This window comes from Gouania willdenowi, chromosome 20 (genome assembly GCF_900634775.1).
Source record: "Gouania willdenowi chromosome 20, fGouWil2.1, whole genome shotgun sequence".
Classification (NCBI taxonomy): Eukaryota; Metazoa; Chordata; class Actinopteri; order Blenniiformes; family Gobiesocidae; genus Gouania; species Gouania willdenowi.
Window position 1 is genome coordinate 27,293,675 of NC_041063.1, and position 17,571 is coordinate 27,311,245.

At 41.8% G+C, this 17,571-nt stretch overlaps 2 protein-coding genes across 3 annotated transcripts in view; both read right to left on the reverse strand.

Moving 5' to 3' along the window:
* LOC114454011 (uncharacterized) lies at nt 1-12,530 on the reverse strand. Its single transcript, XM_028434079.1, has 14 exons — nt 12,428-12,530; nt 8,003-11,387; nt 6,867-7,213; nt 6,191-6,327; nt 6,010-6,113; nt 5,529-5,639; nt 4,427-4,681; nt 3,159-3,241; nt 2,925-3,080; nt 2,801-2,846; nt 2,608-2,715; nt 1,323-1,387; nt 1,173-1,191; nt 1-910 (listed from the first exon to the last, which is right to left on the reverse strand). The coding sequence occupies exons 2-14, from the start codon at nt 11,318-11,320 to the stop codon at nt 740-742; spliced, it is 4,920 nt and encodes a 1,639-aa protein (XP_028289880.1). The 5' UTR covers nt 11,321-11,387; nt 12,428-12,530; the 3' UTR covers nt 1-739.
* Nucleotides 12,431-17,571, reverse strand: part of LOC114454012 (gamma-aminobutyric acid receptor subunit rho-3-like) — a 23,022-nt gene continuing 17,881 nt past the window's right edge. Inside the window, exons 10-11 of one of the 2 annotated variants that reach the window (XR_003672504.1) lie at nt 15,799-17,091; nt 12,431-12,530 (exon numbers count right to left, since the gene is read on the reverse strand). Coding sequence is in view for 1 of the 2 variants with exons in the window: in XM_028434080.1 (XP_028289881.1) it covers nt 16,789-17,091 (303 nt within the window). In the remaining variant the exon portion in view is untranslated. Of the gene's footprint in view, nt 12,531-15,442; nt 17,092-17,571 lie in introns of those variants that run through there. The other variant, XM_028434080.1, reaches the window with a different exon arrangement.

The following is a 17,571-nucleotide window of genomic DNA, read 5'->3' on the forward strand; positions in this document are numbered from 1 at the left end:
TCATATTATGTACATCTGTACAGAGAGGACAGAAACACACACTGTAAAACACACATTTTAACCTCTCACAACACACGGAGAGGCTGCGGAGGAAGCTCCACATGTTTAAAATACACAATAAAAACATTAAAGATAAAACACAGAGAGGCTACCTGTACATGTATTAAACACACACACACACACACACACAATAAAAACATTAAAGATAAAACACAGAGAGGCTACCTGTACATGTATTAAACACACACACACACACACACACACACACACACACACACAATAAAAACATTAAAGATAAAACACAGAGAGGCTACCTGTACATGTATTAAACACACACACACACACACACACACACAATAAAAACATTAAAGATAAAACACAGAGAGGCTACCTGTACATGTATTAAACACACACACACACACACAATAAAAACATTAAAGATAAAACACAGAGAGGCTACCTGTACATGTATTAAACACACACACACACACACTTAAACACACAAAAAGGAGGAGGAACTCTTCAAGTATCAAAGAGAAAACAGGGCGGGGCATCCCGTCCATGTAGAGAAGGACCACAAGTCTCTGAAAATCAAAGAAAGCTGCTTAAAAACATCTAAAGTCTGAGGAGTGGAAAAACTTTCACCTTCAGCGAATCACGACACACACAAAAACACACACACAGAAACACACACGCCTCCTAAAGCAGACGACGTTAAAAACCCTGGCCTGGCTCCATCTTATTCAGTCGTCATGATGGCGGTGGAGGAGGCGTGGCCTGGGTATGCCGGCATGAGTGGTTCCTCTGAGGGGGTGTGGTCAGCCGGCGCTGCCGTCCCGTTGGCTGAGACTTTACTGGCAATCTGAGCGTAGCTTAGCTTCTTGGGCTGAGATGAAAAATCATCACGTTCCTGATGACAATTTAAATTAATATGTAACTAATAATAATAAATGTTTGAACATTCTCACACGTCTCTGCATTTGTTGTTCAAATTCATGTTATGTGCAAATGAAATAAAATACATTAAGTTACAATAAGAAAAGAGGTAAAAAAAAAATACAATTATATAAAATAAAACACATTTAAATTCAATAAAACTAAAAGAAGAGGTGAAATAAAATACAATGATATCAAATAAAAAAATAAAGTTTTTGTAGTGTGGCTGGTCTTACTTGGTTGTTCCTCTCCACCCTACACACACGCACGCACGCACACACGCACACACACACACACACACACACACACACACACACACACACACAGAGAGTGAGACCAGTTCATAGTCATTAAAGCCACTGGACTAACTGGAGACAGATACTCACTGCTCATTGGCTGACAGAGGCTCCTCTGACTCTACTGGTGGTGGTGCTTCAACTCTGATTGGTTCCTGTTGGCATCACAGTCACAATTACACACAGTTAAACAATGTTTAGTTTAGCACATAGCACCTAGTCCCACATGTTTAGATTAGCTTAGCACATAGCACCTAGTCCCACATGTTTAGATTAGCTTAGCACATAGCACCTAGTCCCACATGTTTAGATTAGTTTAGCACATAGCGACTAGTCCCACATGTTTAGATTAGTTTAGCACATAGCAACTAGTCCCACATGTTTAGATTAACTTAGCACATAGCGACTAGTCCCACATGTTTAGATTAGTTTAGCACATAGCGACTAGTCCCACATGTTTAGATTAGTTTAGCACATAGCGACTAGTCCCACATGTTTAGATTAACTTAGCACATAGCGACTAGTCCCACATGTTTAGATTAACTTAGCACATAGCGACTAGTCCCACATGTTTAGATTAGTTTAGCACTAGCGACTAGTCCCACATGTTTAGATTAGTTTAGCACATAGCGACTAGTCCCACATGTTTAGATTAGTTTAGCACATAGCGACTAGTCCCACATGTTTAGATTAACTTAGCACATAGCGACTAGTCCCACATGTTTAGATTAACTTAGCACATAGCGACTAGTCCCACATGTTTAGATTAGTTTAGCACATAGCGACTAGTCCCACATGTTTAGATTAACTTAGCACATAGCGACTAGTCCCACATGTTTAGATTAGTTTAGCACATAGCGACTAGTCCCACATGTTTAGATTAGCTTAGCACATAGCGACTAGTCCCACATGTTTAGATTAGTTTAGCACATAGCGACTAGTCCCACATGTTTAGATTAGTTTAGCACATAGCGACTAGTCCCACATGTTTAGATTAACTTAGCACATAGCGACTAGTCCCACATGTTTAGATTAACTTAGCACATAGCGACTAGTCCCACATGTTTAGATTAACTTAGCACATAGCGACTAGTCCCACATGTTTAGATTAGTTTAGCACATAGCGACTAGTCCCACATGTTTAGATTAACTTAGCACATAGCGACTAGTCCCACATGTTTAGATTAGTTTAGCACATAGCGACTAGTCCCACATGTTTAGATTAGCTTAGCACGTGTGACCAGTCTCACATGTTTGGGTTAGCTTAGCATGTAGCAGCACTCGGCTTTGTTATTGGTTACACACACAGATGTGTGAGCGTTCTGTGTGTGTGTGTGTGTGTGTGTGTGTGTGTGTGTGTGTAACTGGACGTTACTTTAAAGTTGGCTGTCGATGCTGTTGCCATGGAAACACTTGCGGGAAACAGAGGGGGGAAGCTGGTCAGGCTGAGGTCCGGAGGAGGAGTTGGTTCTCTCGGAGGATTCTGCGCACGCACACACACACACTACCTGGTTCACACACACTTCACAGTAATGTGGCGGCTAAATGAAGGCGTGGCTTAGACTCACGGTGCTGCTGAGGTCGTTTCTCTTCCTCTGGATGAAGTTTCCTCTCCTGCACAACAAACACGTCTCATCTTCCTCTTCCTCTTCCTCAGCTGTGTAACTAATAAGTGTATAATAACTTTCTTACCTTCCTCTGTTAGACGTCCTGTTGGTTTCTGTCCATCCTCCGCGGCTCTGGCGCCGTACGCCTCCTCGTGAGCGTGGTGCTCCAGGCTTCATAGGAGAGAATGAACACTCCACTGTAGGGTGGGGGTCTGTAGAGGACGACCAGCGGGAGCCTCTCCTAAACACACATCACTCACACTGCTTTATAAGTTACACACTTTACATTGAAGTGTGTAGATGTTTACAAGATTATCACCTCTGCCTGGGCTGGGGGTGGGGCTTAAAGGTAGACCCCGCCCCAAATCCATTTCTGTTGTTGTTCACCAGAAAATGATTATCCTGGAAAAAAAAAAACATGTTATATTTTAGCTGCACAGCTAATCGGTGATGAATCGATCATTTTTTATGAGATAAATTCATAATATAGACCCCATAGATCAGAACATCAAAGAAATTATGGCTATAAACTTTGTTTTCATCTCCATTGTAAAGACTGTTGGTAAAGTTTGGTGCATTGCATTGTGGGATGTGGAGTCCTGTGTTTTTACTTCATTCTTACTGTGATTTATTGTGTTTACCAAAGTGAATTCCAACACATTTCTGGTGTTTTCACCCAAAGTTATGGCAAAACTATAGAAGATGTTTATTTTGAAGTTTAAACGAAATGATCTGAATCCAGATGAAATTGAATTGAGCCATTTTTGCTTATTTTTACCATTTTTATGCAACTACACTAATCTCTCCATATTTTAACCTATTAATCACATTTACTCCCATGTGACACTTTCCACCACTTTTCCACCTAATGTCACATATGTTGACCCATTATTGTCACTTTTAACCTATTTTCACCATATTTCATGATTATTTTTTGCCAATTTAACCACATTCATGATTTGCCATGCCCATTATTTGCCAGTTTAATCTAATTGATCCAATATTGACACTTTTTATCATTTATCCACTCTAATTTGCAACTTTTAACCAACTGTGGTTTTTAAAATCCCATTTTACCACATTTTCCACCATTTTTTGAAACTTTTAACTCATTTTATTCGTGATTAAAACCAGGATTTCCATCTTTAAGATGACTATAATAATAATAATAAACGTTCCTGGATAACAGTGGATATTATTCAGATGAATAAATAAATGTGGTTATCACAGATTCATAGAACAATGGACCATCATTTTACCGACTTTATGGATGGACCCCAAAAATCTCTCCCCTTTATTCCCCCTTATAGATGGTCCTGTCTCCACATGTTCATGTCTGTGTTCAACCACATTCAGCTACAGTGGGGGTCCCTGATCTCTGAGGCCTTAATTTTGGGGGTCGCAGCCTGAAAGGTTGAGAACCATCTGTCTACAGGACTCCAAATCCCACAATGCAATGCACCAAACTTTTTAAACAATATCAAACTTTTTACATCTTTTTTCTTTGAGCGAGTGAGACCTCCACTGTGTCTCTATTTATCTGGTGTTATTGATCCTGGATCAATGGGTGTGATCTGTCACACTCACCCCTCCCTCCTCCACCTGCTGGGATATGCTCCACCCAGTCACGGCTAGGTCGTACTCCTGCTGTGGTGAGAGGACGTGGGGGCAGGCAGGCAGGTGGTAGTAGGAACTGTACTGGTTGGTGTGGGGGTCAGGTGCTGGGAGGTTGTAGCCGTTCTTTGGAGCGTAGCTGGTGGACGCCATGGTCCGGGCTTTGATCCTCACCATGATGCGTTTGTCCTGGAAGAAGCGAACCTCCTCCCTCAGGTAGTGGTAGGCCTGAGGACACACACATTTAGCACAAAGCTGTGGTCTGGGGCCACTTTTGGATGCTGGTGTCTGTTTTTAAACCTCAACTAATGTTAAAATATTTGTATCCACCTCTTTATGTTCACTTTGAAACACTAACTAATTATAACTGTTAACTAAGAAGAACCGCTGACCTTTGCTTTAAACAATCATCCTGTTTAAACTGAACTTTATGTTTCAGGAGCTAATAATACGATTTTAGTGATCTACTGTAAAGTTAATAGAAGAGCTAAAAAAAAAAAGGTGATATAAAAATGGTGAAAAAGGTGGTGAAATGGGATTTTAAAAACCACAGAACATGGTTAAAAGTTACAAATTAGTGTGGGCAAAAACAGACAGAAAAAGTGGCAAAAAATGGTTTAAAATTTCAATATTTGAACAATAAGTTTAAAATGGCAAATAATGGGCATGACAAATGGTGAATGTGGTTAAATTGAAAAAAAAATAAACATTAGGTGGAAAAGTGGTGGAAAGGGTTTATAAGTGCTGACAATGTGGAAGAAATTTGCAGAAAAAGCATTGAAATCTGATGTGTCAGAAATGGGAATAATGTAGCAAAAATACATTAAAAGGAGCAAAAATATGGGAAGAAAAAGTGATGAAAATAGGTAAAATATATTGTGAGTTTGGTGTAGTTGCAAAAAAAGTGTAAAAATAAGAAGAAAAAAAAACGGGCTTAAATTGTTTGTTTTTAATTTCTTGAAGGTATCTGGTGACCCCATCCCATGGTCACGTGACCCCAAGGTTGAGAACCCCTGCATTAGAGGATCAAACTGAGATATTGTTACCACCCTGCATTTGATTGGTTGGCTTGTACCTGCTGGGCGTCGGCCTCTGACTTGAAGGTGATGAACCAGTTGTTGTTGGTGACAGACTCACAGCTCAGGAAGTGTGGGACAGCGTCTCCTTTAAACAGAGCCTCCACCTCCTAATGAGGACACACACACATGCACACACACACACACACGCACAGACACACACACTGTCATCTCGTATCATGTTGCGTTACGTTCTGAGTCATTGCCTGTTTTGATGTAATGAGTCTAGTTGTGTTGCATGTTTTGTTGCAGCAAGTGGGTAATGTGAGTAAATTCTTGTTTTGTGTGTTTTTAGATTCATTTTGTGCATTTTAATCATAGTCTTGTGCTTTATTGTTGTACTTGTGTATTTTTGTAAAGATTTTTGCAGTTTTCACTTTGTATGTTTTGTTTCCATTTTGTGTGGAATCATTTTGTGCGAGTATTTTGGGAGTTGTGTGTGTGTGTGTGTCTGTGTGTGTGAGAGTGTGTGTCTCTTGCCTCTCGTGGCGTGCTGTTGGAAACTTCTCTGAGGATCAGAACACAGCGGCTCTGCAGGACTCGAACCTTCTGACCACATGGGGCGATCTGGAGCGTGGGCAGAGCTGCAAAGAGAAGATCCACAGCTCAGAGTGTGTGTGTCTGCTGTGAATGACACCATAAAGCAGTCACACACACACACATTTCAGGATGTCTGTGATCAGGTCCAGGTCTGTGGTGAGCCTCCTGATCCTGTCCAGGCTGCCCAGGGTGCTGATGGAGACGTACTGGTCACTGTCCATCTGGGACTGGAGGTACAGGTCTCCACTCAGGTGCTCCCTGAGGACGGATGAAGGGAGGGAGGGATGGAGGGAGGAGGTCAAAGCACCAAAGCGTGGAGCAAACAGTGTGTGATATGGACTAAAACTCATATTTCAATATTTTTCTCAAAGTTTGATAGACAATATAAATATTTTTTACTTAATAAACTCAGACCAGAAAAACAATTCTGTATTAAAATTGCTGTGCCACACAGGCACATTTATTAACTAACAGCTGGACAATATGAGCCACTTTGGGCTTTTTTTCCTCTAAGGGACAGCACGTGTGAGTGAGTTCTGTAGTGTGGCTTGTTTAGATGAAGGTCAGGGTTAGAACACACTCAGTGATCATCTAACTGAGCTTTTTATGTTGTTCTCAGAATAAATGAAATCAGCGACTCCTAAAACAAGTATTTTGTTACAAAATAAGCTATAAAATATATATCGATAAAGGCGATATTGTAATTTTCTGTATCCCCAAAATAGAAAATTTGATACATGTTGAATGTCGATGGATTGCCCAGCCCTAGTGTGACCGTGTGTTAAAGTGATGGTCACCTGTTGAGGCAGGACTCCAGGATGCTGCTTAGCTCCTCCCTCACGTCCTCTGAACACACAGTGACACGTTCACGTTGATGCGTCTCACCCGTGTCTCCGTCTGTCGGAATGGCCTCTGTGTTTAGGGACGCTACAGCTTTAAGATCATCATCCAGCTGAAGGTCGCAGCTCCACGGAGCGTCGACGATGGGAGGAGCTTGTTCCACGGCGCCGTTCAGAGCGCCCAGCTGATCCTGGACATGTAGCCACAGCTGCTGGGGCTCTGAGTGGGTGGAGTCAGGGAGCTCCAGACTGGGATTGGGCCATGCAGCAGCATTAGGGTTCAGGCTGGGGGCGACCATGGTCTCCTGGAATGGTAAATGGTAAATGGTAAATGGACTTGATTTATATAGAGCTTTATCACCACTGAAACAGTCTCAAAGCGCTTTACATATCAGCTCATTCACCCAATCACTCTCACATTCACACACCAGTGGGACAGGACTGACATGCAAGGCACTAGTCGACCACTGGGAGCAACTTAGGGTTCAGTGTCTTGCCCAAGGACACTTCGACACATAGTCAGGTACTGGGATCGAACCTCCAACCTCTCGATCAGAAGACGACCCACTACCACCTGAGCCACGGTCGCCCTGATGTAAGTAAACAACAACACAATGCGGTGAAAACACACACAACTACACACAAACAATAGTTATTATAGTGATCTGGGTGTGTGATGATGTGTAGCTGACTCCTCCCCTTTACACACACTCACTCACTCACTCATGCATGTACAAGCGCACAGACACTGGGATGAATTAATCCACTTCACTGACTCATCCCACAGGAGACAAAGGTTTTATAATAATCAGAAGAAATCCAACTAGCTCCGTACAAAGTGAATATATGGGTCAGTAGTTTAGTCAGTAGTTCATTGAGTCAGTAGTTTAGTGAGTCAGTAGATGAGCGAGTAGTTGAGTGAGTGGGAGGGTAGGTCAGTAGTTGTGTGAGTCAGTAGTTGCGTGAGTCATAGTTGAGTCAGTAGTTGAGTCAGTAGTTTAGTCAGGAGTTGAGTCGGTAGTTGCGTGAGTCAGTCAATGAGTGAGTCAGTGGATGAGTCACTGACATCATGTTGAACTCTAACGTCTACTTACGGCGTGCGTGTCGTCTTGGTTCCAGTCCCACACACACGTGGCCGTACTGTAAGGAAACGCCCTCAGCAGAGCCATGGTTGGATGCAGCTCTGCCATGGTTGGATGCAGCTCGGCCATGATCGGATGCAGCTCTGCCACGGACGCCGGGATTTGCTCGTGCACGTCTTCGACCGCTACAAGCCCCACCCCCTGACCCCAGCCCAGACCACCATCCTCCACACCCAGCCGTGTCCACAGATCGGGGTAGAACCGACACAGGGAGGAGTCTGAGTCGTCCTCCAGCAGCTCTGACACCATCTCCCTCATCCCTCCGTCAGACTCTGCCTCACCGTCCTGGAGGTGGATCTCATAGGACGGCGTGGAGGCGTAGACGTCTATCTGACCCTGGTCCACAGGGTCTAAAGGGTCCACAGGGTCTACAGGATCTAAAGGGTCCATGGGTTCCACAGGGTCCACAGGATCTACAGGGTCTACAGGATCTACAGCCATCAAAAAGTGTTCTTCCTCACCATCCAGAGCTGAGACAATTTCGTCATGGATTCTGTCAGAGTCAGCGTTAACCATGTGAGATTGTGTCTCATTGGTTGAAATGTCCATCAAGTGAAGATCCATCTGTGGAGAACTAAGGTCCTCTGTCTCACAGGTTTCTTCTGAATGGTTTCTGGATGAATTTATAGGTGAAGAAAAAAGGTTATGTTGATGGTGACAGTCTAGAGCTTCATCAACCTCAGAGCAGAAGAGAACCTTCATCTCAGGTGTTTCTTCAGGATCGTTTCTTGGTGGAGTTTCGGGTAAGGGTGGTTCAGGTGTTTTATGATGAGGGCCTGGAGGATAAATGAGGTCTTCTATCTCAGGAGCTTCTTCTGATTGGTTTCTGGATGGAGCTTCAGGTGAAGGGAGGTTTGTTTGATGGTGAGAGTCTGAAGGTTCATCAACCTGAGAAGAAATTAGGTTCTCTGTCTCACAGGTTTCATCTGATTGGTTTTTGGATGGAGCTTCAGGTGAACAGAGGTTTGATTGAGTGTGAAGGTCTGAAGGTTCCCTGGGCCATATATGAGACAGGTTCCTAGTCTCTTTCTTTTCTTCTGACTGGTTTCTACACAGAGTTTCAGGTAAAGGTGCTTCAGGTGTTTGATAGTGAGGGGCTGGAGGATAAATGAGGTCCTCTGTCTCAGGGGCTTCTTCTGGTTGGTTTATGGATGGAGCTTCATATGAAGGGACAAGGTTTGTTTGATGGTGAGGGGCTGGAGGTTCATCAACCTCAGGAGAAATGAGGTCCTCTCTCTTAGGGGCTTCTCCTGATTGGTTACTAGATGGATTTAAAGGTGAAGAAAGAAGGTTGCGTTGATGGTGAAGTTCTAAAGCTTCATCAACCTTAGAGCATAAAAGATCCTTTGCCTCAAGTGATTCTTCAGGATCGTTTCTTGGTGGAGTTTCAGGTAAGGGTGGTTCAGGTGTTTGATCGTGAAGGTCTGGAGGTTCAACAGCCTGAGGAAAAATTAGGTCCTCTGTCTCAGGGGCTTCTTCTGATTGGTTTCTAGGTGGAAGTTTATGGGATTGTGGAGTAGATCGCTCCCTCTGCTGTTTGTCTTGGTTTAGATGATAGAAGTTGAGCTTTCCTTCAGGCCTGTTCCTCTTTTCTTCTCCATGTCTGTGAGGATGATCAGCTTCAGAGTGCAAGTAGGTGGACAATGAAGAGGAATCCATAGGAAGCTGATGTGAGTTCTGTTTCCTAAATGTATCGACTTCTCCTGAATTGTTGAGCAGGTCAGAGAATGTTCTGTGTGGTAGGATGAGTCTGTGTTGGTCTTCATCTTCAGCAGGATGAAGAAGACTGTCTGTTTGGACCTTCTTTGTATCAGCAGGTTGGTGTCCACCAAAGATGAGGTGATGTCCAGGTTCGTCATCGCTGGGAGGAGGGGATATTTGGGTCATTTTTTGGTCAACTTCAGCTTCAGTTTCAGAGTAACACAAAGATGAGGACTTTTTCTGGTCCTGTTTCTCCACTGGGTCTGAAAGGGTTGCTTCAGTGGACAATAACTCCAGGTGATCAGATGGTTCTTCACCTAAACTTCCTTCTTCTGGTTTGAGATTTTCATTGGTAGTGGCCGATAGAGAAAAGGACGTTTTGTTTTTTTCTGTGTTGGTTGGAGACGAGACGAGGTGAGGGACGCAGAGATTTGGGTGCTCCTCAGAGAGAAGTTCTTCAGAATGGTTCAGCTGGTCTTCAGACCGACCTCCAGCCTGTGAAGATAAAGAAGGTGAGGAGGAAGGACCAATGCTCTCAGCTGACTTTGATACGACTTCTGTCTTTTCACTGATGGTGGCTTCAGGAGGACGTGACGAAGAGGAGGACAGAAAACCTCCATCTTCAGGTTTAGCTGAGCGATCGTTCACAGATCGTTGGTTTCCTGTAACGGCCTTGTTCTCCTGAGGAACGTCAGAGGAGCAAAGAACAGCAGGAGGAGAAGTTGGTTTGATCTCACCTGGAGCTTCAGCAGTGGACCTCACCTCAGGAGGAAGACTTTCAGGAGCTTCAGACATGTCCTCACTATTAGCTCCATCCTCAGAGCTCAAACCACACCTTGTACTTTCACGCTCAGAGGAAATGTGCTCGGGGTTTGAACTTGAGGAGTGTTTTATTTTGAGGTCTTGTTTGGAATCGTCTGATTGGACGGATTCTCTCTGACAGAGCGTCTGTGAAGGTGAAGCCGTTTCTGTGATGCTGGAGGAAGTTCCCGTCTCTGCCACGTCTGAATCCTTTGTCTCTCCCTTCACTCCAGCACTACACCCTGGCTCCGCCCCCTCACCTCCACCTGTGCGTGATGTCACATCCTCTCGACGCTCTGGGGTGTGTGTGAGGTCACACTCCTCGTCCACTTCGATGGAGCAGATGCTGTAGAAGGTCTGAGTCCTCGTGGCTGAGGGCTGGCACAGTGTTGCCGTGACAACGCAGGTATCCTGTTGGTCATGTGACCATGGGATGACTGGAGGACACCATTGGTCGTCCTTTACGTCTGGAAGCTGAGTGAACCAATGCGCTCGCCGCATGGCGTTGGACTGGACTGGGCTCTGATTGGCCACGCCCACCTCACTCACCTCCACAAACACTCTGGGCTCTTCTTCTGGGTGACGTTCCTCTACAGGGTTCTTCTCTGGCTTTGTTCTGTCTCTCTTCTCCTCACTCACATGTTGAAGCACGGCGGTGGCGTGATGCCTGAGCTGCTCCCTCACCACGTTGGAGCTGGAGCTGGTGTTGACCTGTGGCTGGAGGAGCCCCCTGAGTTCACTCTGCTCCTTACAGAAGCAGCAGCCCATGGTGGAAGCCACGCTGACTAACACCACCACCACCACCACCAAACGGGCCACGTGTAGCCGCTCGCAGCTACAGAAAAAAAGAGAAATGACCTCCGACTGTCGCTCTTTCAAAGACGTGTTTGCCCCCCCCCCAACTTAAAATAGCACATGTGAAGGAGCTCACATGTCGCTGCCACTCAGCGCTGTGTGTGTGTGTGTGTGTGTGTGTGTGTGACCAATTGCAGAGTGGCGCTGGGAAAGGGGTCAGACTTTCCCTCCTTCACTGACCCATTCACGGGTCTCCTTTCAATGTAGCCTCAACACACACACACACACACACACATTCTTCAACTTTCATTTGAAAACGATGTTTAAAGTTCTTTATTCAAATTTTGAGTTTGCCTCGTACATTTCACAAAACAATATCTATATATACAGTCTGTCCATAAATGTATGTGTTTGTGTACATGTACTGTATATTATATATATGTACTTGTACAATGCAATGCATATGTGAATGTAGATTGATATATATAAAATTCTGTACATAACCTTTATCCCTATAACACTCATTAGTTCCACATTTATGTAGTGAAAGCCTATTTTTTTACATTACTTTATTATAATTAAATAATTATAAAATAATAATTTTTATTATCATTATTACTCACCTTAGTTACAATCATTGCTCACTGAGGACACCTGCTGGTCAATATTTACGATGTGGTTTTTTTTTAGACCCACTTTAGTTGTTTTTAAAAGCCCTTTGTGCAGTCACTCCTGTAGATTCTACGCAGTTCTCAACTAATCGTGAGTTACCATGACTACCTGTCAACCATGACTACCTGTCAACATTGAGCTGTTCTGCAAAGCTGCATTTAGGACAATTTCATGAAATAATTTATTAACGTTATCATTGCAGTCCAAACAAATCCGACTTTACACACCCTTGAACCAAGCAGCAGCCATGTTGAAAGTCTCAGCTCAATCTGAGCCTGATTCACTGAGATATTTGAGGAACACACACACACAGGCACACAAACAGAATCCTTGCTTTTATAGATAAAGATGAAACCATATCATTTATGGCTGAAGCTGGGAAACCAGTGTGTGTGTGTGTGACAGTACCTGATAGTAGACACTGTGCTCTGTCTGAGGGTCTCTGAGCGTCAGCGCCCTCTGAAAATAAGTCAGGTCCAGCGAGTTCTGCTCTGATGTCATTAAACCGCAGCTGGAAAAAATACTAATTAGTTTTTTTCAAATTCTGACATATTTTATAATCAAGTTGGAACCAGATGGGAAACCTTTGCAATGTCAAGTAAAAAAAACCTGTAAAATCAAGAAAATAATGGTCTTAAATAAATAAAAAAGTAAAAAGAAACAAAAACACTGTGGACCATTTATTTATTTCCAGCTGTAAATTACTGCTTCAAAAACACAATATACTGCACAAACAAGAGTTCCATAAAGTCTGATCAATGTTTTTTCCTCCAATCTTTGCTACATTCTGCAGGCCGTATTGGATGCTACAAAAGGCCGTGTTTGGCCCACAGGCCTCAAGTTTAACACCGTCAAAAAATACATAAACACAATTGCCTGTCAGCATTAAATGGCAGAAAGAATTTAGAACTAAAAATGTATAAAAGATTACTTTTAAACCTTGGAACAGTATAAAACAGTCATTTCACGAGGTGAAGGTTAGATTTGTATCTTTTATAAACGTTGTTTGTGTAAATCTGACTGTGCTCGTAAATCACGGTTTTCATTGACTCGCCTGTTAAAAGAAACAGAAATAAATCCTAAAACTGTGAAAACACGAGCCAGTGTTTAGTAGAAAAGCAACATTAACCGTGAGTTTAGCGCAAACGATGAGGAAAAGTCGGTTTTTAGTCACGTTTTCTACTTTTAGCGAAAGAACAGGAAAAACAAAAGCATAGATTAAATATGATAAACTTACCTCATATTTCCTCTCCTGTTGTTGACTTTTTAATGTGTTTTAAAGCTTTTAAAAACTCTTCTGATAAAAAATAAATAAATAAATAAAAATAAATAAAAATCAATACACGTCTGTGTGCTGTAGTCTGCTAACGTAAACTGCTCCTGACTGTACGCCAATGCCAGTGTTGCCATGGAAACCTAGACACGTGGGACGGTCGTGCAAAATATAAATAAATAATAATAACTAATTAGAAAACGATACAAAACAATAAATTACAAATCTAACATTCAAGAAATTAGATTTATTTAAAAAAAAAGACTAACGAACTAAAGACGCCAAAAGTGGATTTTGTTCACGCTACGTAGCATTTTTTTTAGCATAGCGAGTTTCCAATGCGCATGCCCAGATCCGATTATTCTACAGTAAATAAATATTCTATTATGAATATTAATTATCTTCTTTTTAAAAATAATCTACACGTAATAACAAATAATATATATATATTTACATTTAAGATGAGTTTATAGTACAATAACTAATTTTATTATTCCAATTTTAACATGTCAGATTTGAGGTCTGAGGGTTAAATCTCAGAATAATTATTAATGAACGGGTAAAAACGCAACTAAAAGAAAAATGTTTTTAATTTCCCTAATAATAAGTTTATTAACTGCTTAAACTACTGTTGAACTAATCAGGCTGAATTTGGACTAAATTTATGGTTGAAAAACAAGTCAAACATAAAAGAAACCAACCTCACTGTATGTTTTAATGATCTCATTTAATTCAACGAGTTCTATAATATCTAAATTATTGAAATGTTTTTGTAGTGCGTGTCGTATAGTAGCACCAGACAGGCGAGGGCCGCTCAGGGAACGGTTCTGCTTCGAAATAATAATTTCTACGTATTTTTTTTCAGGTGCGGAGAAAATAATTTACAATTTGATAAAATAAGAGAGACATGTGTGGTAGTATAATAATAATAATAATAATAATAATAGTTTTATGGTTTTAAGTAAAAATGACTCGTGAAACACATCAGCAGCCAAAAACATTCCATTTTCACAGATATCACACCTAAAACACAGAAAGAACCAAAGTGTCCCAAAGATCCAATGACGTAATAAAAATAATGATAAAAGTCCACATTTGTGAAAATGAACAGAATGAAATACTAAACGGTTGTTATTCACACGCAGAGACTCAGTTTAAGTGAGTAGATAAAAGTTGTATTTTATGTGACTAAAATCTCATTAAAATGAAAGGCAATGGTGAAATGTCTGATTCCTTTAACAGTTATGGCATTAAAAGCTTATGTTTCATGTACTTTAACCTGAATTTATAAATAACAACGGTTACATTTGGTTAAAGCTGTGGCAAAAATGACAACAAGAAAGGAAAAGTCATAACAATGTGTCGTTTTTAGGATTAAAAACGACACATTGTCGTTTTTAATCCTAATCCTAATCCTAATCCTAAAAAAAATAAACAGAGAAACAACACTGACTATTTTACGACTTCCTACTTAAAAAAGTGACATGGAACGCCACCTGAATCGGAGTTCCTATTTGGTAAAGTCGACAAATAAATGTAATATTCAGCCATGTTTGCGATATTTCCATAAGCTGCTGCTGAACTCGGTTGAAGTCAAAGATCTGAACTTTAAATTCGGAAATTCCAAGTTCCCATGAACGCAGCATTATGTATTGAACAGGTTTAATATTTACGATTGTTGGCCCCGCCCCTTTTCAGAAAGGACAAATTCACTGTGAACAAACCTCAGACCACAGGATTATCTAAGACAATATTCTAAGACAGGCGTTGATTCTCAACCTTGGGGTCAGGAATCCTTTTGGGGTCACGAGACACTGGGAGAGGGTCTCCAGATTCCTTCAAGAAACTAAGAATCTTTTTGTGAACAATTTGAGCTAATTTTTGCTTATTTTTTACTCTTTCTGCAACTACACCAAAACCACCCAATTTTAATTGATTTTCATCATATTTTTCACTCCTTTTAATACATTTTTGCTACATTACTACAATTTCTGACACGTCTCCATCACATTTCAAAGCCTTTTCTACACATTTCTTCATCTTTCAAGACATTTCCAGCACTTATAAACCCCTTTCTACCACCTTTCCACCTAATGTCACATATGTTGACCAATTACTGTCACTTTTAACCTCTTTTCACCATATTTAACGCTTGTTTTTGCCAATTTAACCACATTCACAATTTGTCATGCCCACTATTTGCCAGTTTAAACTAATTAATCCTCGTTTTTTTTAATTACATTACCCCATTGCTGCCACCTTTAAGCCAATATTGAGACTTTGAATCCTTTTTCTTTCTAACCACTGTTTCTGTCTGTTTTTATCCACTCTAATTTACAACTTTTAACCAATTTCTGTGGTTTTTAAATCCCATTTCACCACCTTTTCCAACATTTTTGGTCACTTTTAACCCATTTTATTAGAGATTAAAACCAGGATTTCCATCTTTAAGACGACTATAATAATAATGAACGTTCCTGGATAACAGTGGATATTATTTACTCACTTTACTCACTGATGGCTGCAGGTATTGTTGCTGGAGGAGGAGACGTAGACTGAACCAAAGGCCACAACGACAATGCAGCTTTCTTGCTGACTCAGCATTTCTGATACAGATGACTAAAAAGTTCATGTTTTCTTGACTTTATCTGCTCTTCTTCTTTGTTTTCCCCACAGACGGCCATCCGTGTGGTATTTCTCTCTTGTTTCACTCTGCTCTCCAACATTCTCCATGCTGAACACCCTAATCTCTAAATAGGGCACGTTCTCACCTCGCACAGCCTCAGTAAACTCTTCCCTTTGTGTTATTAAAAAAGGAAATGTGCAAAACGTAGCTCTGACTGCATTTTAAAATAAGGATGCTCTGATCGATCGAGCCGATCACGTGAGTTACGATCACGCTGAAAAAGTCCCAACTTGACGTTTCGCTCAGACTGAAGTCACATAGAGTTACTGATGCACAGATACCGTATGGAGAGAAATGTGTTTTTTTTGTGCAATCAAACAAAAAAAATATTTGTAAACAAACATAATGGATTTTTGATTTAAAAAAAATATTAGCAAACAAAACAAAAATTTTTTTTTTTCATAAAACTATACATTTTGTTTATGTTTCCTGATATTTTGAAATTGACCAATAAAAAAACTTCTAACATCATCCAGAAGAGGCCCAGCCCACAAGCTTGAAGTTGAAACACAACATTTATAGTTTTATGTGATCTAATTTTAAATTTTAAACAAAACCAGCATTCATTATTTTTGTTTGATTGTATAAAAAAGACACATTTATCTCTATAGTAGCGCTGTGATGGTTAAATGCTGAGAAAAGTAAGTGGTTTCTGTCAGTAACCAATCACAGGCTGTCATGTGATCAGTGATCATCTTCAGGCGATGATGATGATGATGAAGGTCTCTGGTTGATATAAATAAAGCACTGAGAGTGTCGACCAATCTCCTGCTAGAGCAGAAACAGTGTGTGTATATCAGGCTCCGCCCCTCAGCAGTACATGCTCCAGTAGATGGTGTTAAAGAGGAGGTACGACATGGGGAAGGCCAGGCGTGAGTACGAGTCGATCATGTTGCTGTTGCTAACCAGCAGCTCCACGTTCTCACGCAGCGAGCGCTGACGACGGAGCCGCGTTCCCCCCGACGAACGGGAGTCTGAGCTCTGATTGGCGGCGATGAGGGGGTCGGGGGTCAAGGACGGCCTCAGCGGGGGGAAGGGCGTCAGCTCTATGTCGTTGTCGTGGAAACAGCCGTCAAAGGCCATGGCCTGGCTGGCGTTGAACGTGGACGGGATCTGAGAGGAAGAGAAGTGATCCGTGTGTGTGTTAGCCCCGCCCCTTTAGCCTTTGACCTCCTGCTCAGACATTATCACTACATGCTAAGCTAACCAAACATGTCGGACTGGTTGCTACGTGCTAAGCTAACCAAACATATGGGACTGGTCACTATGTGCTAAGCTAACTAGACATGCGGGACTGGTCGCTACGTGTTGAGCTAACCAAACATGTGGGACTGGTCGCTACATGCTAAGCTAACCAAACATGTGGGACCGGTCGCTATGTGCTAAGCTAACCAAACATGTGGGACCGGTCGCTATGTGCTAAGCTAACCAAATATATGGGACTGGTCACTATGTGCTAAGCTAACTAGACATGCGGGACTGGTCGCTACGTGTTGAGCTAACCAAACATGTGGGACTGGTCGCTACGTGTTGAGCTAACCAAACATGTGGGACTGGTCGCTACGTGCTAAGCTAACCAAACATGTGGGACCG

Bases quoted from the DNA above. Each gene is read 5' to 3' on its own strand.
- LOC114454011 (XM_028434079.1), bottom strand. From the start codon at position 11,320: ATGGGCTGCTGCTTCTGTAAGGAGCAGAGTGAACTCAGGGGGCTCCTC. The intron at 3,242-4,426 runs GTGAGTGTGACA...TTTTTTTTCCAG, and splicing joins AGCAGGTGGAGGAGGGAGGG to GATAATCATTTTCTGGTGAA. The intron at 3,081-3,158 runs GTGATAATCTTG...ATGTGTGTTTAG, and splicing joins CACCCCCAGCCCAGGCAGAG to GAGAGGCTCCCGCTGGTCGT.